This window comes from Erpetoichthys calabaricus, chromosome 2 (assembly GCF_900747795.2).
Source record: "Erpetoichthys calabaricus chromosome 2, fErpCal1.3, whole genome shotgun sequence".
In the NCBI taxonomy this organism is placed as follows: domain Eukaryota; kingdom Metazoa; phylum Chordata; class Cladistia; order Polypteriformes; family Polypteridae; genus Erpetoichthys; species Erpetoichthys calabaricus.
Genome location: NC_041395.2, coordinates 242,586,376 through 242,609,416, shown reverse-complemented (window position 1 = coordinate 242,609,416; position 23,041 = coordinate 242,586,376). Strand labels below are relative to the sequence as shown.

General features: G+C 38.3%; 2 protein-coding genes across 2 annotated transcripts in view; one reads left to right on the top strand and one right to left on the bottom strand.

Moving 5' to 3' along the window:
* The window catches only part of glrx3 (glutaredoxin 3), an 85,653-nt gene that overhangs the window by 37,421 nt on the left and 25,191 nt on the right, over positions 1 to 23,041 (bottom strand). The window contains exon 2 of the mRNA XM_028795317.2: positions 2,956 to 3,064. Within this exon, the coding sequence (XP_028651150.2) occupies positions 2,956 to 3,064 (109 nt within the window). The remainder of the gene's footprint in view (positions 1 to 2,955; positions 3,065 to 23,041) is intronic.
* LOC127526706 (E3 SUMO-protein ligase ZBED1-like) lies at positions 7,247 to 9,597 on the top strand. Its single transcript, XM_051922993.1, has 2 exons — positions 7,247 to 9,031; positions 9,121 to 9,597. Exons 1-2 carry the CDS (start codon positions 8,924 to 8,926, stop codon positions 9,511 to 9,513), a joined length of 501 nt encoding a protein of 166 aa, XP_051778953.1. The 5' UTR covers positions 7,247 to 8,923; the 3' UTR covers positions 9,514 to 9,597.

Below are 23,041 nucleotides of genomic sequence, written 5' to 3'. Positions count from 1 at the left end.
TCCAACAGTGCAATACTCTATCCATTAAATAAATAATCAATAAAATCAGTGAATGTGGAGGTTAAAAAATGCAACAAATAATTCCAATAAAACAAGGTTACAATACAAGGGCGAACAATTACTTTTTGAAAAGCCTTGGTGCTTTCTTCTAAAATCCGATATCTCCCTGGTGTACCCTTTTCAGATTCGACAGCATGAGGAGATGTCAACTAACAGGCGCAGACAACGCTTAATTCACCTTAGGCACCTGTTGCCAGTCCATCAGCATTTACAGGGTGCCACTCCGAGCTTTGTTCCTTGCTCCTTCTCTCCTGCCACAGTCCATGCTCCAAAAATGCTCAGCAAGATCAACCCACAATCCTCTCTTGAGCGTTGCCCACACACTTCTCACCTGGGCCTTACTTTCTTGTACACCTGCTTCCACTCTTTGTTGCACCATCTCCGGTCCTGTTACTGTCGTTTTCTCCATCCTTCTTTTCTTTAACCTCCATTCCTTCCTTTCATTTCTGTTCTTTTTCTGTTCCTATTTCATCTCTGCTGTACAGGCTCCTTTTTTTAACTTTCCTGATTGGGCGCAGGTGTGATATTGTCACTATCTCCGAGGTGTGAATGACATACTTGACTGATTGATTGCCTTTGCACATGTATGCGTGATCAACCAAGCACACAAATCCACCCTGGAGCAAAGCATATTCGTGTACACACACACACCTGATTAGAGTCTACACTTCCCGGGACTGATTATTTATTTAAAAATGCCACTTTGCCACAGACCTCTCATCATAGTGATATACAAAACAGTGGAGTATGCCTTTCAAAAGTAAACAATTTGCATAATATTGACAATATATTTTTATGTTCAGTTTTGTAATTACATAGTAATTTTAATATAGTGAGGCAGAATTGTGTTTTGGCATGTAAATCGCAACATGCACTGCTGGTGTTTCTGTAAATCGAACTACTTAAGTTTTAATGCAAAATAGAAGGAATAAAGGCATCCTTTGAGCTATGCTATTTTAATGAATATTATTTCCAATTGTCACTGAAGTTGCCTGAAGGTTAAAAATGGGAAGGTCTAGATTTTTTAGCTACAGTATCTGCTTATTGAAATGTTTCCATTATGGGGTCCAATTTGACTATTTTATGTATCCACCATAAGAATTAGTGCACTTTAAAAGACAACAGTACAGATTCATATGCACACTGTGTGATTTTGACAGATTTCTGTGCATTTTCTATCTGCATAATATATGGCTTATCATCGAAGAAACCCAAGTAAGTCTAAATTGGCACATTTTTCCAACAAGAATAAAAGTTGTTTACCATTATACAATTTCCTTGTGTTACATAGGATGTCATTTTTGCTTTCTGCTCTTGTATATGAGAACAGCTTCAGTGTTTGTATGCTTTTTTGTCTTTATCTTGCAAAAGAAAATAGGGGTGCAAGCCATTAATTTATGACAAAACTATGTGATGGGTAATTATTTAAATAGATACAGCATGTGGTACACTTCCCTTGTAAATGACACAGCTTAACTGAATCACAAAATTAAACAATTTTAGAATAGGTTTTAGAAACTTTACAGTAAAATGTACACCTGAGGTAGAGTTGAAGCATTATCTATTATAATGGTGTAAAACGATTCTAGTTTTTTTAAACAAATGAACTGAAAAGTTTAAGTCTTCTTATTGACAATTTTCTATATATTTTTCCAGAAATGTTCTAACTGCAGTATCTTACCTGCAGTCAGTGCAATGTCAAAAAAGGTTCAGAGGTTTTTACTTTACAACACATTTCAAAAAATGCCTTTGGGCAGGAAATGAAAATTTTGATGCACTACTGACCCAGTAAATTTTCAATCGTATTTAGCTATGAGATATTGAAATCCATAAATCACTGACCCCAGTTATGTCATGATTACTGCACTTATTTTTTGCCTCTAGCAAATTTTGCTGTTTGCTCTATTGACAAAATCTGTGGACCAGTACATCATAACTGACATGCACAAGCCCTTGCAATTATAAAGCAAATACAAGAAGTTCATGGTAACTTAATGATATTTGCTACATATTTTTGAAACTCTTGTATTTCACATGTATTTACAAGGCATTCAAGTAAATTATGTTAGCTATCATCAGTTCACTTCAACATTAAAGCTTATTTATTGTTAGCCTTTACCCAAATAAAAAAATAATAATGTAGAGAAACAATATAAAACAATAACAAAGCAGACCTTCACAGATCAAAAATCCTCTTTCCAAGCAGCAAAGAAGTTGCCATTTATTGGAAATTATTGGTTGAATACCATCTATAAAACAAGCTGCACAAGTAATAAAATAAGTTAGGGAAAATTGCTAGAAAATTTGGAGAATGTCAATATAGATAATGGGATATATTAAAATGGCCCCATGCTTTGCTATTCAGTAATTGAACAGCTTACTAAAGGTTGTATCTCTTTCCTAAAGAGAATGCATAGGGCTTTATCGCTTACTTGACTTAATCCTAGTTTTTTTTTTTTGCTTTTTTTGTTAGAAGAATAATTAGATAGTAATGACAAACATGGCCAGATTCGGCAACCCAGTGTAAACTTAATTCTTAATTTATTTAATGACTGTAGCAAATAAAAAATGTTTCAAAAATAACATTAAAAACTGTTTAAAAGGATACTAAAATAGTACACAAAATGATTAAGCAGAAGTTGAAAAGGAAAAGGAGCAAGGAAAAAATACGATCGATCAGTCAGTGACCTGTTCTTGTGTTAACATTGAAGACTAATCCAAAATTGCTGGGTGAACACATTTTTAATGGCCAGGTTACCTTGTGGAATTAAAACTAAATAAAATAATTTTTATTGAGGGCACTTTGACCACAGAAAAGCAATTTTGAACTTCACAAAACAGTTGACTTAAGCAACAGTTGCAGCAATAAACATGCAATGTTAGTTCCATACTTACCTTGACAAATGTAACCTGTGAATGCTCTTTTGCTAGCTCTGCTATCACATTGTTCATCTGAGCACATTGTGGAGCCCATGATGCACAAAAATGGACAACCAGAAGCGACCTATGTAAAGACATACAGAAAAAAATCTCCTGAATTTTATTTTTAGAACACTTAAAATATCAGACCTTTAAAAGAACATAGTTAAATAATACATCATCTTTTTCAATTATAGCGCTTTTGCAATTTTACTATAAAAGGCCTCAAAATCTGTTATCTGAAAATCAAGTTATATCTCAAAAATGCTTTACCTGGAACAGCTTCACTTCTATAATTTACACTACATTTAAAATACAAGCCACATGTGGTACAATAAGTGATTTTTGGATACTTTTGGATACTGCCTAACAAAAACAAGTTCAACATTTATTGCTTTGGCATTTTTCATGCAAGACATGTAGTTCAAAGTACTTTACATAAAGATAAAAAAATATAAAAGAATAAATTATTGAATAAAATGAAATAGAAAATGTAATGAGTAAACAAATACAAACCTAAATAATACAGATTTAAAAAACTGCCTTGTTTATGAGGTTATCTACAAGATATATTCAGACAGCTTTGCTGCAGGGGGGGCTAGAATGTTTATGAACCCATTAGAATTTTCTCTTTCTTCACATATATGATCTAAAATATAAGACAATTTTTAGATGAGTTATAAAACTAGATAAAGAGAACCCAATCAAATTACACAGAAACATTATATTTGATTATTTATTGAAAAAAATTACCCAAAGTTACATTTTTGAATGTGAAAAAGCATGTGACTATTTGCTTTCAGGAATTGGTGTGACCCCCTTGTGCAGCAGTTACTTCTGTTAAACATTTCAGCTAACTGTTCATCAGTCCTTCACAACAACTTTGAGGAAGTATTATATTCCATTCCTCCTTGCCGAACTGCTTCAGCTCAGTGATGCTATTGAGCTTCCTTGCATGAACTGTTTGCTTTAGATCCTTTCTATTGGATCAAGGTAAGGAGTTTGGCTCAGTCATTCCAAAATAAAATTTCTTCTATGACTTGTACATTTAGGGTCAATGTCTTGCTGTATGTACCACTTTCTCTTGAGTTTCAGTTCACAGTCGGATATCCTGATACTTTCCTGTAGAATTTACTAGTACAAATCATAATTCTACCAATGATGACAAGCCATCCTGCTTCAGAGGCAGCAGAGCAAACTCAAACCACGCTACTGCCACCAAAATGTGAATTTCCCCTTGGGATTAATAAAGTATCTATCTATCTATCTATCTATCTATCTATCTATCTATCTATCTATCTATCTATCTATCTATCTATCTATCTATCTATCTATCTATCTATCTATCATCATACGTTTCACAGATGGGATTAGGCTATTATGATGGAAAGCAGTGCTTGCTTTTCCCCCAAACATAACACTTGTCCAAAGAACATTCTTACAATAGGCTTTGGGATTATCCACGCACACCAATTTTCCACCACCACTGTAAAAGCTACAACAAAGGCTGATTAGCTGAATGGTCTTTACTAGGCTGTCAGACGTTAGGTTTTCATGCTTTACATTCTACAAATGTCCTGAAAAAAAAAAAAAAAGCATGTACAGGTAACAGTTCTGAAAATCCATTTCTTACCACATCTTATATCTTATGTTGTCATAGTATAAACCAACGTGTTTGTTTATATTTTTTTTTTTGTTCAATTTTATTGAGAAGTACATTGCCAACTTTACCTTATGTTACACTTGATTTTTGTTTAAAGAAAAGTACTGTTTTACCAACAGGCACATTTTAAGTGACATGGCTCTCTGAGTGTACCTGAGGCAGAACTCTATAATTACTGTGCAACAGCATATTTGTCAATGTGCTGCCTGGTTTGCAGTTTATGTTTCCCACCATTCTACAACTGCTGATTCACTTACTGTTTCGATTTCTGTTTCTCTTCTGGATCACCCTGAGCCCGGGATAGCTATAAGTACTCTAAAGCAGAATTCTATGAATTTCAACACTTAAAATTTTACAAAAATAACTCACTGTCTCGTATAGAACATAACAGTCTTTGTAATCTTAAGTGGTATAAGTACTGGCATAGGGGTTCTTATAAAAGCACGTGATATATAAGGCTACCAAATGCATGTCCTCAATTTTAGCAAAATACTGTCAATCTCTGAATAAAATGACTGTTGGGGTTAAAAAAACACTGAAGTGTATATTCTTTTAATTAATATGTTTGCATGGTTACATTGCTTCAGTTGTTACAACATTAAATTTGCATACTCTTAACAATGCACCATTGTTAGTGATATAACTAATGACCAGAATATTGATTGATTGATTGATTTTACATGCTTAACAGAAATTTGACAGCAACCTATGGACTCTGGTATACTGTACATATATTGATACACCTTCCTGAGTAGAATATTATGGGGATGTAGTCTCAACTGATTAAACATCAACATTATTCTTGTAAAAGTGAAAAATGCAACATATATAGAAATGTATTGTAAAAAAAAATATTCTGAAGTATTTATCACACTCTCAAATGTTCTCAAATGCTTTTATGTGTTAGTTTTCTCATTTCTTAACATCTGTTCATTATGCCAAAAAATTGTTTAATGAGGATTTTAACCTCTGAAGTTTAATTTGTTAGCAGTGTTTTGATCTGAAATATTAATTGTGCCATTTAAAGTCAAATACTGCCACATCATGAGTACAAGAGTAAGTTTTAAATGGTAACTTGTGCATACTTACCAAGACATTTAAATATACCTGGCCCTTTAAATAAAGTACTGTTTATTTTTCCCATCCTGCATTCTTACTTCCACCAAATCTCGGGTCTATTAAAACTGATGGTGGTGGGTAACACTTAATCAAGAAAACAGGAGTTACCTATTCATGCTACTACTGATAAAAATCATGCTGTCAACTATAAAAAAAAAATTCTAATACAGGAAAAATCAACTTAATACACTCTTACATCCTTTTTCTCCAACTTTGAATTTATTGCACCATTCTAACAGCTTGACTACTTAATGTGTCTATTGGTTTTAAACATGCCTGACTAGGTAGCACACTGTTGAATACTATATTTTAGCACTACAGTAATCCCTCGCTACTTCGCGGTTCACTTTTCGCGGATTCACGACTTCGCGGATTTTATATGTAAGCATATCTAATAGGGCTGCACGATTAATCTTTTTTTTCTCATGATAACGATATTTATGACCCACGATCAGTTAATAAATATCGTCGCGATTTTACAGTATAAAGACCAAACTGTTTTTTATGGGCTGAGTTTACGGATTGGACTGAGTCACTATGACGTTACTGCGTCTAGATTGCAAGCGCTTTCTGAAGCAGTAGAAGTCAATAGCAGCAATAACAGTCAGTCAGAATAAACATATGATGGCGGAGCAACGCGAGGAAGGTGCAGAAGTGCGATCGTTAGTTCCCAAAAAGGGGTCATACTCAGTTGTCTGGAACTATTTCGGTTTCGAGGAATGTGATGTTGATCAGGTACGAGTCTTGTGCAAACTTTGCTCCTGTTCCGTCCAAACGTCCCAAGGTAACACAACAAACCTCATCAACCACCTTAAAAGCCACCACAAAGTACACTATCAAAAATTTCAACGTCTGAAGGCACAAACAGCAACAACAAAAAATTACCAGCCATCCACAACACAGACAACAATATCAGGGACATTGTTCAACGCAATACCATATCTGCCTAGCTCGCAAAGACACCGGGAAATAACAGAGGCGATCACGTACCATATAGCCAAGGATATGTGTCCAATAACCACCGTGAGCAGTGAGGGGTTTAAAAAAATGATCGCAACACTTGATAAAAGATACAGCATTCCCTCACGCAACCATTTTTCCAATGTTGCGCTGCCCTCGCTGTATGCGAAATGCCGAAAAGAAACAGAAAGAGAAATTCTCAGGCTCAGCCTTGAGTATTTTGCTGCCACGACCGACTTATGGTCAAGCAGAACTGCGGAACCGTATTTGAGCTTGACAGTTCATTTTATTCACAGCGAGTTTGAGATGAAAAGCAAGCTTTTGCAAACTTCGTTTTTCCCAGAAGACCATACAGCAGAGTTTATTGCAGTGGGCCTCAAACAAGCGATGTCCGCTTGGGGCTTGGTGGAAGAAAGACTTGTGTGCATCACAACGGACAACGCAGCTAATATGATTAGGGCAGCATCTGTGAATAACTGTCCGAGGCTACACTGCTTTGGTCACAGACTTCATTAAGCCATCGGTAAGTTGTATGATTTTTTCCCCAGATATATTGAAACAATTTGACAATTTAAAAATATTAATTGTTGTTGTTGTTTTAGTGATATTATAATCAGGGGTGCACATAACTGGTACGCAGGTACGCATGCGTGGCAAAAATGATGAACGCGTAACGTCATTTTGTTACTACAGCGCTTTCGCGTACAAAACAGAAGAGCTCTTGACTGTGACCGTTTTTTGACAGCGTGCGATTAAAATTTCACCTTCACCATTTGTTTTATGTCCTTTCGGTTTAGGTACTGCGTTTATGTTCGAAAAGTGTTTATTCCTCCGACTCAGGACCCTATTCTGCACCGGCGGAAAGCACCATACAAAGTGGTTTCGTTTTGAAATAAAATAATTTTGCGTGTTTTCCGCTTGTGGCAGTGGTAATTTTTAAATGAGGCGCAGCTGTGCGCATTTTCGGCTACTTTAAGACGGCCAAATGACAGTGTGCTCTTCACCAACAGTCTTTAGTCAGTGACGTTATTTATTAAACGATATTTAAGCGCCACGCACTCACATGATATTAGATACGTACTCAAATAGCATTTTATTTTATTTTATTTTGGTTTTATCACAAAAGAACAACTGATTCTTTCATACCATTTTTAATGAAACGCAATACATTTGTTTAATGCATATTACGCTCAAGACGCAACCTTGTGTTCCGTCAAGTTGCACAATGACGATAAAAACCACAAAACCTCAAGGGAGCGATCTGCACTTAAGACCTCGCTGCGGAGTGCGTACCAAACACCAGCTCCTGCTACTCACCTGAGGAACACACTCAAAAAGTTATGTGCACCCCTGATTATAATGACACATTATAATGACAATGAGTCATATGTCTACAGTATAATAATCATCATTTTTATTCTGCTAATCTATCAAATTAGATACATTTAAAAGTTAAAAAATATTTGATTAGTCAAATACTATTATGTTAATGTTTGTGAACCCAGATGAGTTTAGAATAAGTGAGTGTTTATTATTTATTAATAAATGTTTGATAATTGTCTTATGTAGGTGTATATAATTAGTGAAATAAAAAACATTTTTTTTTTATTTCTGATCAAAAGTTGCATAAACAACAAGAGACTTCCTGTGTCTTACTGTTTTTTTTTTTTCTGATCATGTTTATTTCCTGAAGAGAATGCCATGAAGGATCCAAGAATTGACCGGGCTGTGGGGCTCTGTAAAAAGTTGGTGAGCTCCTTCTCTTACAGCTGGAAGCGTAAGAGAGGGTTTTTAGCTGCACAAAAGGAGATGAAACTCCCAGAGCACTCACTGAAAACAGAGTGTCCAACAAGGTGGGGATCACGTCAGGCCATGATAGAGAGAATCATCGAGCAACAAAAGCCCATTGCACATGTCCTGTCCTCTGACAAGAAGTCTCGTCATCTTATCCCAACATGGCAGGACATGGATGTACTAGAGACAATCAACAAATCCTTGCACCCTCTAGTTAATTTTACAGATGCACTGTCTGGCGAGAAGTACGTCAGCGTGTCATTTGTTAAGCCAGTTCTTCATCTTTTCAACGCATCAATCTTGAAAGTTAAGGATGATGATACTGACCTGTCATGAGCAATCAAGTCTAAAATTTTGGAGTACCTAAACGAAAAATACAGTGACCCAGACATCCAAGCTCTATTGGACATGGCATCTACGGTGGATCCACGATTTAAGATGAGATACATGGCTGAGGACAACAAAACAACAATTCAATCCAGACTCAAAGCTGAGATGCAGACTTTGGCAATGATGGTAATAAAAATGAGCTGCACTGAGATCTATATTAGTGTTTTGAGTCTCAATTAGTTAAATTTGTTCTAAATGCCTTTTTCTGTGTTTAGGTGCCACCCCAAGAAACAGCACAAGAGACCAGCGAGGAGGATGCTGAAGCTGGATGTGCCCCAAAGAAAAAGATGACTTTAGGAAGCTACTTTAAAACTGCTGAACAAGCCTTGCCACCTAACAACCAGAAATCCAGTGTAGCCTGTAAGCTGGAATCTTACTTGCAGTCAAGCTACCTGGATAGTGAGGGGGACCCATTAAAATGGTGGAAAGAACATGAAAAGATCTACCCAAGGCTTTCAAAAGTGGCAAAAAAATACTTGTGCATACCAGCCACAAGCTCTCCTTCAGAGAGAGCTTTTAGTTCCGGTGGAAATGTAGTTACTTGCTTGCGGTCTTCCCTAAAGCCCGATCAAGTTGACAGGCTTGTGTTCTTAGCCAAAAATCTGTAACATGTTGTAAAAATTTTTTATTCTTATTTGATTTTATTACAAGTTGATGTAAAAGAGGCAGTTTAATTGTATTTATTTACCACAGCTAAGAAAAACTGTCCATTCTAAACATGTTCGATTTGTTTATTTTTCTTTATTTGTGGCTGTAAAGTGCAATAAGAATACACAAGTGAATAAAAGTTCATTACCAAAGGAATAATCGTCATTATTAATCGTGATAAAAATTTTGAGCAAAATAATCGTGATAATCATTTTTTCTGTTATCGTGCAGCCCTAATATCTAAATACATAACGTGGATTTTTCGCTGCTTCGCGGGTTTCTGCGGACAATGGGTCTTTTTACTTCTGGTATTTGCTTCCTCAGTTGGTTTGCCCAGTTGATTTCATACAAGAGATGCTATTGGCGGATGGCTGAGAAGCTACCCAATCAGAGCACGCAGTTAAGTTCCTGTGTGCTGCTGATTGGCTCTGCGACGGAGTGCTGCATTAACCAGGAAGTCTCATCTCACTCATTCAGCATTAACGTGCTCTTGCTACTGCATTCAGGGGATTATCACCTTCATCATCATCATTTTTACTGCGCAGCATATTCATCACCATCATCACGTCATATATAGCTACGTGTACTTCGCTATACAGTAAGTGTAAACTTATCTACCGATTTCATATTGCTTAGCAGTTGTCCCTGTTATTAATAGAGTAAAGGGTGGGTTGTAAACAATACAGGGAGGGTTTAAAAACGTCCAAATACACATTAAATAATTAAATAAATATAGTGTCCCTACTTCGCGGAAATTCAGTTATCGCGGTCGGCCTTGGAACCTATCTCCCGCGATAAGTGAGGGATTACTGTAATAGAAGTACTAGAAACAATGATAGGTAGCACTTTAAAACAAAAATCATTTTAAGTGAAGCATGATCAGTAAGTCAGTTGTAGGCTCATGATTAAGTGTTACACAGCACTGTACTCTGTACAGGTCAGGTCAAGTTGGGGGACATGCACTGATACAGCATGTTGCTGCACCCACAACACAAGGAAACAGCTCAGATTCCAGTTGGCAACCCCCCGGAAATGACTAGCTATCTGCCACAAACCAAAGTTATGCGGGTGTCTCCTTGGCCTGGTCCAGCTACTTGGGTCCTCAACAATGAGGATCCTGCAAGCCGGATCACCCTCGGCAAATTGAGCCACATGGCGGTAGTGCTGTAACTGACACTCCCTCACAATATTGGTAATGTGTCTCATTCAGGACTCCATGAGCAACTGCTCATTTGACACAAAGTCAAACCAGTGGTACCCAAGGATTATCTAAAGAGACATAGTACCGAAGGAGTTCAATCTTCCTCTCAGGTCACTGGGCAGTGTCAATATCTCACAACCATACAGCAAAACAGGACTTGGACCTTCATCCTTTTGCAAAGATATTGGTAGAGCCACACACACCTTTCCAGTGACCTCATGACACCAATGCTCTCCTAACCCGTCTAATGACTTCATAGGAAGAGTCACCAGAGGTCGACACTCTCTCTGTAGACAGACACACTGCTGATGGCTGTTCCCAAAAGGTCATTAAAGGCCTGGATCTTGGTTTTTATCCAGGACACTCAAGACTCCTCACTCAGTCTCCTAAGAGAACGGATCAGAGCCTCATTTGACTCTGTGAACATCACAGCATCATCGGCAAAGTCAAGAACAGTGAATCTCATTTCACCAAACAGATACCCCAAAGCTGCTGCACCCCACGACCCTGCCCAACATCCAGTCCATACAAGCACTGAACAGAGTAGGAACAAGAATACACTACTGACGCACAGGTTCTACCTCCACTCTGCACAGCACTCATAGTACCAGTGTACAGGCCAGCCAGAATATCCAGCAACTTTTTGGGGATCCCAGGCTGCAAAGAAATATTCATGTAGATGCTCCATGAGAACTCTCAGTGCCAGGATGCGGTCGATGGTAGACTTCTTAGGTGTAACACCAGACTGCTCCCATTGCTGGTAGGGGAGCAAGTGATCACGGATCCTATTAAAGGATGACCCGAGCAAGGACCTTACCTGGCAACTGAGAGCAGTGTTATCCCTCCCTAGTTGCCTCAATACATATGATCACACATCCTTTTCCAGATAGGGACGACAGGTCCTGTTTTGCAGTCAGTTGGGATGACGCCCATCCCCCAAATGGAAGCAAAGATTGCTTGAAATGCCAGAAGGACAGCCTTACCACCAGCCTGGATAAGTTCACCGAGGATACCACAGATCCCTGCAGCCTTCCCTACCCTCAGCTGGTTCACCACCTATGCAATCTTGGCGAGATTGGGTGGTTCACAGCTAATTCGAGGATCAGCCTTACCACTACTGCTTATGCAAGATTATGGCATACTTTTATTTTTGAATGAATAAGCAATTGGTAGGTTTACAAGGTGCCTAATATTCCATTATTAATTCATCTAACAGTTTACTCAGAATTTACCCTGGACACTTTTATATAAATAATCGACCAATACAACTGAGGCAGACAGAAGTTAAATTATAAGGATTTAAAACAAAAACAGATTTTTTGCTTGAAGACTTACTGTTTGACTATCTTCAATATTTTCCTATTTAAACTACACTGCCTGGCCAAAAAAAAAGTCGCCACCTGGATTTAACTAAACTTATTGGATAATTACTGCATGGGCGATTATCTTTCAGCTGGCAACAAGTTATTTAACCCCAACTGGTGCAAAGAGTTGCTTCTCATTTCTTAAACAGTTATGTCGAAAGACACATCTTGTGGTCGTGGAAAAGATGTTAGTCTGTTTGAGAAGGGTCAAATCATTGGCATGCATCAAGCAGAGAAAACATCTAAGGAGATTGCAGAAACTACTAAAATTGCGTTAAGAACTGTCCAACGCATTATTAAAAACTGGGAGGATAGTGGGGACCCATCGTCTTCGAGGAAGAAATGTGGCTGGAAAAAAATCCTGAATGATCGTGATCGGCGATCACTTAAACGTTTGGTGAAATCAAATCGAAGAAAAACAACAGTAGAACTCAGGTCTATGTTTAATAGTGAAAGTAAGAGCATTTCCACCTGAATATACTGAATGACCAGGTTATTTCATCAATGGATTTTTTCTTCCCTGATGGCAGGGGCATATTCCAAGATGACAATGCCAGGATTCATCGGGCTCAAATTGTGAAAGAGTGGTTCAGGGAGCATGAGACATCATTTTCACACATGGATTGGCCACCACAGAGTCCAGACCTTAACCCCATTGAGAATCTTTGGGATGTACTGGAGAAGGCTTTGCGCAGCGGTCAGACTCTACCATCATCAATGCAAGATCTCGGTGAAAAATTAATGCAACACTGGATGAAACAAAATCTTGTGACATTGCAGAAGCTTATCGAAACAATGCCACAGCGAATGCGTGCCGTAATCAAAGTTAAAGGCGGTCCAACGAAATATTAGAGTGTGTGACTTTTTTTTTGGCCAGGCAGTGTATAATACTGGCTCCACTTTAAGGGCAATTCTTAGTAAGAAATTTTGGTGTTTCTTTAATTTTTAAACTCTGCTTGTATATGATCAAGCACATAATAAAGATTATCCTTTGATAAAAATAAAATGCACTGCTCAGGTGCTTTATAGTAATGCTGCTTACAGGCGTGTGTGAAATTACAATGCCAACATTTGCACTGTCCAACATAACAATCAACTTTAATTTATTCCTTTCCTTAAGTACCTTAAACTAAAAACAGTTACTTTCTAAGTGTTGTAATCGTCTAAACTTGCTTTATGCAATAATTTACATATGGTATTGAACAGGGCAATAATTTATAGGACCCTGACACTTTTAGTTAGCAATAAAGTGTAAATCTGCATGATCACATCAGGATTCCCCTTCCTTCTGACTTCACTGACAGTAGTCAACTGGAACTCTAAAAACTAGAATAAAGAAACACTTTAAAAATACAGTAATTATGTGATGTAGATTATGCAGACATAGCTGAAAAAAAAAACTTTCAGATCACAGGGCAAACTGTAGTCCATTACCCTGTGATTCAACTGCTATCATGCATTATGCAGCTTGCTGAATTCATGGATTACTTTAAAAAGGATCCTGTCAATTTATACTGAGGTCATGTACTTTCATTTTAAAATAGTACTGTAAACTACTGTATTCAAAAATGATTTCTGTTAATATGAAGTAAATGTGCACAAGGAAATGCAGCTAATCAGTATTTTTCAATATTAAAGCTTAAACATTGCTGCCAAATGCTAATAAGTTCAAGTCGTATTCATCATTGTGCAAATCTGCTGGTTTTCAATGGTTCCTTTAATTCAATGCAAAAAGCAAATATTTCAAAAGGCAAATATATGCTTAGTTTTGATCTTTTTTTAAATGAAAGCCTTGACATGGAAATGATACATAATCAATTATAACTTACAACTAATGTATGTTAATAGATAGCCCTTTCAACTATATATCCAGCGCTTGTATCCTTTATAGCAGGGGTCCCCAACCACTGGTCCGCGACCCACTACCGGGCCGCAGCCGTCTGACAGCCAGGCCGCGAGAGAACTGCCGGCAACGGAGACTCACTCAGACTTTTCAGAACGCTTGGTGGGCGGGGCTTTGCAGCGGCGCAGAGAGAGGAGAGAGACCGAGGTGAGAGAGTATTACAACAAAGTATTGTTACGGTCCCGACAGTTTCCCCATATGACACAAGTCTATAGAAATCGCGTTACTACGAAGTACATTCAGCAGATGCTTTCATTACAACGAAGTGACCTTGAAATGCCTGAATAAATCATCCACAGAGCAGTTAGATCTGTGGTTGCAGCTCAGATGTGCACGTTTGCACAACGATCCCCAAACAGAAACATTGTAAAAAAAATTCTTTCTTCGAACTTTCCTCATACTGTTTTTTTTTTTGTTGCTGTTTTTGTTTTCTGTCGTTTTCAGTGATACCTTTTTCTTATTGCTTGTCAACATTTGAAAAACATCCATTGGAATTTAACTCATTGTTACCCTCCTATAGAAACAGCAGACACGAAAAAAACGATAACTGTTAATGTTTGTGATGTGCAATCTGTTGGAATGGCAAATGCAAAGCATATGTCTTTGTTATATGCAAAAAAAGAAGAAAAATCTCAGATTGCAAACGTATGCGAACTGCTTAATAACTTAATAATAATAGAAATGTTATGTAAATTGTGTATAAAACTGCCCCCCCCACTCCCCCCCGACCGGTCCGTGGAAAAATTTGCATCTAATAAAGTGGTCCTTGCTGTCAAAAAGGTTGGGGACCACTGCTTTATAGGATCAATAATATGCTGCCTGAGTTGATGATGGTTTGTCTTTTTTGGCACAATTCTAAAGAAATGCGCCTTAAACACAATTTCAGTAGAGATGGTCAGCTTTGAGCATAAGCAGGTGATTCTCAAAGTCTTCTGGACTGAGCTGAACTTTGCCATTATCAAATATATCGTGGATAACCCATGAGCAGCAGTTACTTAATAGCATAAATTCATGTTTCAATTATGACATTTGTTTGACTAAATTCATATGAAAATCTTAACATTCAAATCCGGTGTTGCTCGATTTACATTTTAAAGCTCTGGATTCCATCCACCAATTCCTTCTTATACCCCTCAGCTTTAAAAATAGTGTCATGATAACTGGAAAATGACACACTCGTGATACACTCATAAGTTGCTTTTATCAGGCACAGTTTAGGATGTTATTCATTTTTGCAGTATATACACTGTGTTGGCACATACTATACACTGAAGTGCACAAACAATTTTTCTCATACACTGCATACACATTCATTTAATTGTGAACTTTTATTAAAATGACTAACAGATTTGTGATGTGCTTAATAGTGGTAGGCGCCGCCGTGAGTGGCAGCCTTTCCAGCAGCTCCGTGTACGACTTTATATTTCTACCTTTTTCTTACTATTTGGACATGGATTTTTACACGCCGAGACTTGTCTATTCAGGTAGTCAACTTCAAGCGCTGAAAACAAAGGCCCGTGCTGGTGTGGTTCCCTATTTACCTGACGAGGTAAGAAGGCGGTATCGTGGCAGCAGAGCCGGCGCTAAGCTAAAGGCTAAGTGCGCTAAGCTAAAGGCTAAGTGGCTAGCGAGGAAGTGGCGATACAAGCCTTCAGTGCCTTCTGTGATCCTGAGAAATGTGAACTCACTACCAAATAAGATCGATGAACTGGCTGCCTACAAAGAATGCAGTTTGTTGTGTTTTTGTGAAACATGGCTAATGACTAGCATCCAAGATGCTAACGTGGAGCTACCCGGGTTTAGCACAGTTGGAGCGGATTGAGACGCAAATACCTGCGGGAAGCGGAAAGGAGGAGGACTTGTTCTCTATGTGAATACAAGGTGGTGCAACCCTGGACATGTAAAAGTCAAAATCTCAACTTGCTGCAGGGACATCGAACTGTTGGCCATAAGTCTGCGTCCCTATTACTTGCCCAGAGAGTTTGGACACATCATTGTTGTTATTGTTTACATTCCTCCTCAGGCGGACAAGAAGATAGCGGGTGACATCATCCATGCTGCTGTTGCTAAACTACAAACACAGCACCCCGAGGTGCTTGTGCTAATCGCTGGAGACTTTTAACCATTTGACGCTGGACAAAACATTACCTGCCTTCTCCCAGTATGTGGATTGTAACACCCAGGGAAATAGGACTATTGACCTACTGTATGCAAACGTTAAAGACGCATACAGCGCCACCCCACTGCCTGTGCTTGGGAAAGCAGATAATAACCTGGTTCTGCTTCAGCCTCACTACAAACCAAAAATGAGGGAGCTAACTACAACCACACGCTCATTCAGGAAGTGGTCCCCTGAGGCAGAGCAGGCTCTGAGAGACTGCTTTGGAAGTACGGACTGGGATATCCTGCAGGGATCATATAGTGAGAACATTGAGGAGGTTGTTGACTGCACTACTGACTACATCAACTTCTGTATGGACATTGTAGTTCCAGTAAGAACAGTACGCTGATATGCTAACAACAAGCCATGGATTACAAGTGTCATCAAGGGCCTTTTGAACCAGAAAAAAGGGCTTTTAAAGGCGGTGATCAGCATGAGCTCAAGCGTGTGCAGAAGGAACTCTGAGTCCAGTTCAGGGAGGTGAAGGAGCAGTACAGGAGAAAGCTGGAGCAGAAGTTACAGAATAACAGCATGAAGGAAGTGTGCAATGGGATGAAGATCATCACTGGCTGCAGCTCGAAGCGGGGTGCCACCATCAAGAGAGACGTAGAGAGAACGAACCTGATGAACAACTTCTTTAACAGGTTTGACCACCCTAACCCACTCTCACCTCAGAGTACTGCACCCTCCACCCATCCTTCTGCTGATACCAGCATAGGAGAGCGTTTCCCCCCACCCACAATTACAGCAGCCCAGGTAAGCAGAGAGCTGAGGAGACTTTGGGTCAGCAAAGCAGTGGGCCCGGATGGAGTATCGCCATGACTGCTGAAGGTCCGTGCATTGGAGCTGGGGAGTCCTCTACAGCACATCTTCAACCTGAGCCTGGAACAGGGGACAGTCCCGAGGCTTTGGAAAACATCTTGCATCACCCCAGTCCCAAAGGTATCACGTCCTGGTGAGCTGAATGATTTCCGGCCTGTCGCTCTGACATCACATGTGATGAAGACCATGGAGCGGTTGCTGCTTCACCACCTGAGGCCACAGGTCTGCCACGCCCTCGACCCTCTGCAGTTTGCATACCAGGAGAAGGTGGGAGTGGAGGATGCCATCATCTAAATGCTACACTGATCCCTCTCCCACTTGGACAGAGGCAGTGGTGCTGTAAGAATTATGTTTCTAGACTTCTCTAGTGCCTTCAACACAATCCAACCTCTGCTCCTTAGGGACAAGCTGACAAAGATGGGAGTAGATTCATACCTGGTGGCATGGATCGTGGACTATCTTACAGACAGACCTCAGTATGTGCATATCAGGAACTGCATGTCTGACATTGTGGTCAGCAGCACAGGAGCACCACAGGGGACTGTGCTTTCTCCGGTCCTGTTCAGCCTATATACATCGGTCTTCCGATATAACTCGGAGTCCTGCCACATGGAAAAGTTTGCTGACGACACTGCTATCGTGGGCTGCATCAGGACTTTGTTAAATGGTGCGACTCAAACCACCTACACCTGAACACCAGCAAAACCAAGGAGCTGGTGGTGGATTTTAGGAGGCCCAGGCCCCTTACAGACCCTGTGATTATCAGAGGTGACTGTGTGCAGAGGGTACAGAACTATAAATACCTGGGAGTGCAGCTGGATGATAAATTGGACTGGACTGCCAATACTGATACTCTGTGGAAGAGAGGACAGAGCCGACTATACTTCCATAGAAGGCTGGTGTCCTTTAACAGCTGCAATAAGATGCTGCAGATGTTCTATCAGACGGTTGTGGCGAGCACCCTTTTCTACATGGTGAGGGACACCTCACGCCTGGACAAACTGGTGAGGAAGGCAGACTCTACTGTGGACACAGAGCTGGACAGTTAGCCATCTGTGGCGGAGCGACGGGTGTTGAGCAGGCTCCTGTCAATCATGGAGAATCCACTGCATCCACTGAACAGTATCATCTCCAGACAGAGGAGCAGCTTCAGCGACAGACTGCTGTCACTGTCCTGATCCACTGACAGACACTATGTGACTCTTCAATTCCACCCGGGGGGGGGGGTTAAACATTAACATCATACAATGTTATGGACTGTTATACCTGCCTTGCACTCTCCACCTTGCATTTTATTTATTTATTTTTTTACTTGCACTGTGTTTTTATTGCTCTTTAATTAATGTTGTTTTTTATCAGTATGCTGCTGCTGGAGTATGTGAATTTCCCCTTGGGGATTAATAAAGTATCTATCTATCTTAAAATCATCTAGCCACATACTAACAATAAGGTAACAACTGAAAATTTGACTGGATTTTGAATGTGTGTGTACTGTGCTTTAAGTTTGTTTTTAGAGTCATGTCTCAGTATTGGGCATTTGTACCAATAAGAATAATTTATGTCCACCTCATAAGCCATCTCCTGATCCTACTGTAGAAACTCTTTGATGCTCTCTTCTTGTCATTCTTTACCATGTGTTTCTAAAGTTATGTATGCTCGTTCTTGCATCTTACTTGTCTTTTTCTTTCCAGTTACCTTGCATTTTTAAGGATATTTTTCATATTCTTACTATCACCACAGTTACTTGAATTTATTTATTTTTAAAATGTATCATCTGTGATAAAAAAAAAAAATTGTATTTATTCTAATGTTGTATATTGTTTTCATATGCAAATAAACACAGTGCTAATAAAGAGCTTATCCATAACTTTCTTGGGTGGCCCAAGACTATTGAAAAACACAGTTCACTTTTGGGAAAAATCGTTTTAACAATGTTAATTCTCCCTACTGTACTATACTTAATTTCAATAGAATTTTAAAATAATTGAGTAATTACTTCTGAGCATATGAATGGCTATCGGGCATTTAGATTAACCTGGTCAATAACCGGATGTGCAAGGCTATTCACAGAAAAACACGGTCTTATTCAAATAAATCCTGAACCTTAAAATTCTGCTCGACTCATGCTGAACATTTAGTACATATGAAATAATGGAGTATAGATTAGTAAAACAAAGAATCATGTTATCTGCATAAAAAGAAACTTTCTGTTTAAGTAATTCCATTAGATAAATGTTAACGATAAACAACATATGCAGTCAGTCACAAGTATATATATCACTGAGTAAAATATTTACCCAGCAAAAGTGACCATGTGAAATTTACTGGAAAATAAATAAGTATTTTTAATGAAGATTCCCTTTCATTCACAGTAACATTTGCTGCCGAATCCCATGGTTCTTCCATTACTGATAAAGCACATACACTAAGAGCATGTGGAGAAAAATTGCTTAATCATTCTATTACTGAAAAGAACCAAAAGGATGTGCTTAATTCCTCATACACCCAAATTTAAGTAAAAAAGTTAATATTCCCAGCTAATAAATGATATACAAAGTGTCAAACTGAAGCTAATGTGGTCCTAGAAGCTGGTATACAATTAAAACTGAGCAATGCTTCTCTTAAAAGTATTAAAGTAGTACTCTCTTTTAAAAATTACCAAGCAGTAATATTTAAACAGGCTAGAATTTGTGAGATAACCAACTCTGGCCACAACTGTATCAGTATAGAAGGCAAGATAAACATTGAAAATGCACAAATGTCAAGAGTACATGAATTACAAGGTAACAACATTTTATTAGTGACAGCAAATATTACGTATTACAAGAGAGGAGTAAAAAAAATACAATGTTATGTAAATTAAATGGGCACATACTTCAGTTTCAGTGAAAACGGCCGGATACTGAAACAACCTCAGTCTAAGCTAACATCATGTCTGCACTGAAATACAATGAACTGTAAATTATAAATTTACGCAGTTTAGCACCAGTAGTATACTCAATCTCAAAGATGCTATGGGGCTAAAAACATTAGTACTGAAGATTCATCATCATCATTACCAGTTTAATTGCCATTTTTCTAGCTTTCCCAGATTAGCTAGTTGCCCCCTCTCACACCCAAATGATTACCTCACATTCCATAGAACTGGGGATCCTTTGGTGTGAGACCAGTTCATTTCAGATCATTTGAAACCAACCTCCAAGCAAATCTTCTTTAGCCTCCCTCTTTGCCTTAATCTTGGTGCACCATTTCAACCTATCACTCTCTACTTTTTTGTTTAACATTCCCAAACCACAGGGTCACAACTGTAAGCAACTGAAAAGAAAATACATCGATGTATTCATGATTACCTTCTCATTAACACTCTGGAATAATCCGAAAGGCATTCTCAACGTCTGTTTCTTCTACTCTTTTTTTCCCCTGGCAGCTCAAAGTCCTTATCTAACAGTGCAGAATCCGAGTCATCAACAATATGAAAACTTCCTTAGCAGGGTATTTTTTGATGATGGCAGTGGCAACTCAGTTAATGCTAATGGGGCTTTAAAACCATTGAATAATTATTTCTGAGCACATGAATGGCTACCAGGCAATTGCATAAACCTGGTAAATAACCTGATGTGGAAGACAGTCTTTGCTGCTACTTACAGAATAAAAAGCCTCTTGATGTCAACAGCAACCTTTAAAGTGTTAAGCTAGACTTTACAGTTAGTAACAACACTTGTTGCTGTGCACTTTTGACAAATGTAATTTTATGGATACTTGTTTGTACTTGTTATGAAGGAAAGTATTGTGCTAGGAATAAAACAACTTTTTTCATTTAATAAAACGTTTGCACATTTGTACAAAAATTGCTTTTTAAATTAGAGGTTAATCAAATAATAAAAACAATAATCACCCAATTAACTGAATAGCAAAACATTTGTAAATTACAGCCCTTACTAAAAATAAATACTCCTACACTTACAGAAATTAAAACTCATTGGGACAATGAACAGGACTAGATAACTGCTCTGTATGGGAAAATGATCGCAGACAATACCATGCATAATGCCCATGGCTACAGCTCAAACCTACACTTACTCTCGATGATAATCTGCACTTGAGTGCACTATAATAAGCACATAGGTTGGAAAAGGTATCATTGTCCTTCATTTTGAATGGAGGGCATTAACAGAGGATAACTTTTGCGAACGAATCTGGAGGGCACTGAGGGAAGAAAAAAAAAAAATCAGATATAAAAGATCTGAAACCTGTGACAAAGTGCTGTTCAAATGTATTATGCTGAGTGGAAAGGACCAGGCATTGCCACATGCCAAGAGGGCATAGCAGAAGTTGTCAGACATGGTGGAATAAAGTTGGTATCAAATTAAATCACTTCATTGTCAGGATACGACATCTAAAAACAAATCCCCACACAAGGTGAAAAGCACAGCATACAAGCCAAATTTAATAATTACATAGATACACTCAGAAACAATAGAGAAGACCGGTAACATCAGCACATGCAATGCTCCAGTGCAGACAGTACAAATGAAAAAGAACTGTAAACTCTTTTTAAATTATTAAGTCTCTTTTAAATGAGAGGTGCTGCAAATACTTATAAAGACAATGGAACTTTACATTATGGAGGTTCTTAGTCATGCAGGTAAAGCAAAAGGAAAATGTATACCTGTAATAAGCTTGTATAATGCACAGTATTCTGAACCAGCCAGAGTTCCTAGCAATTCTAGGTCAGTTGTCATGAATCATTGGTTTATTTCATTTTAGCACTTTTGTTTCATTAAGACTTATTGCCATTTATACTAAGGGGTGCCTTATTGGGGAAGTGAATATTTCATGATGATAAAAAAATCAAGGTGGACTTGTACCCTGCTTTATTGAAAATAAAGGAAATAAGCAATGTAGTTCACTGCACCCTCTTCTCTTGACTAATGAAATTAACATTTCAATGTTTCTTGAAACATCATGTTCAATTCTAGTAAAAGCAAATGCTGTTAGAATATACCTGACCATTACCTGTGTTAGTGATAATCATCCTCTAGCTGAAGCAATGAAATCCAGCCTGTTGCCAAGAAACAGCTGCAATTAGAAATCTGCAATATCAAGGGACTCATTCACAGCCAAAAGGTGAACAGGGTGATTTGGTCTTTATAGTCTTCCACCAAAGCACAGCTTGCAAATTATTTAATTAAAAAAAAAACTTCTTGCTGTTGAGGACACAGAAAGAAAGTATACAGCAAATTTAACTTTAATAATTAAAAAAAGGGTGAGGTTAAATCTGTAATAATTCTTTATGTATTTTTCCTATCGCTTGTTCTGCACATTAAAATGTCTTTAATCAACTCTATATATTAAGTATTTGTTATTGTGATGGCAAAGGACTGCTCAAGCGTATTTGGGGAAATTGAAGTTAATATGAGGAGCAACTGGTCTGTGTTGTTGATAGCAATCGCAAAGTGAAAAGATAGCTCAAACATTGGGTAGATGTGATTTTATTTGCTAAATCATTGCTACATGCTAAACCAGTTCAGTTAGTTCTTCTTAACTGAGGGAAGCAGTGGTTCTATTCCAGGATCATTGCATAGTATTGTGCACTTCATCCTATCACAAAGTGCAAGACCAGCACCCTACACCGAAAACATTTTGACTGCTTCTAACCAGTCTCATTCTTCCATTTATCCCTTGAATAGTATGCCATAGGCAAGGTTAGATAGCTAAGACTGATAGATAAATCAAGGGCTTAGCTGAGAACTTACCACCTACTTTACCACCGCTGTTCATTACAAAACTTGAAACTTGACTTAAATCAACTGTGTTAGAACTACATTAAAAGCAATGAATTATATACCAGCATGCAGCTTTTATGATGCAAAAAATATAAATCTTCATATATATCTATCTATATTGTCACAGAAATGCATTTTGGGAGACAGTTTATAGGTTCAAATAGGTACATTTACCCACTGAACCAGGGATTGGCGCTGCCCTCCAACTCCTTCTCCTCTCTCCCTGCAGAACAACCGACAAAGATACAACT

What these genes read in the sequence shown, in the direction of transcription:
- LOC127526706 (XM_051922993.1), top strand. Translation starts at nt 8,924, where the DNA reads ATGGCATCTACGGTGGATCCACGATTTAAGATGAGATACATGGCTGAG. An exon ending in TGCAGACTTTGGCAATGATG is followed by an intron (nt 9,032 to 9,120) that starts GTAATAAAAATG and finishes TTCTGTGTTTAG; the next exon opens with GTGCCACCCCAAGAAACAGC.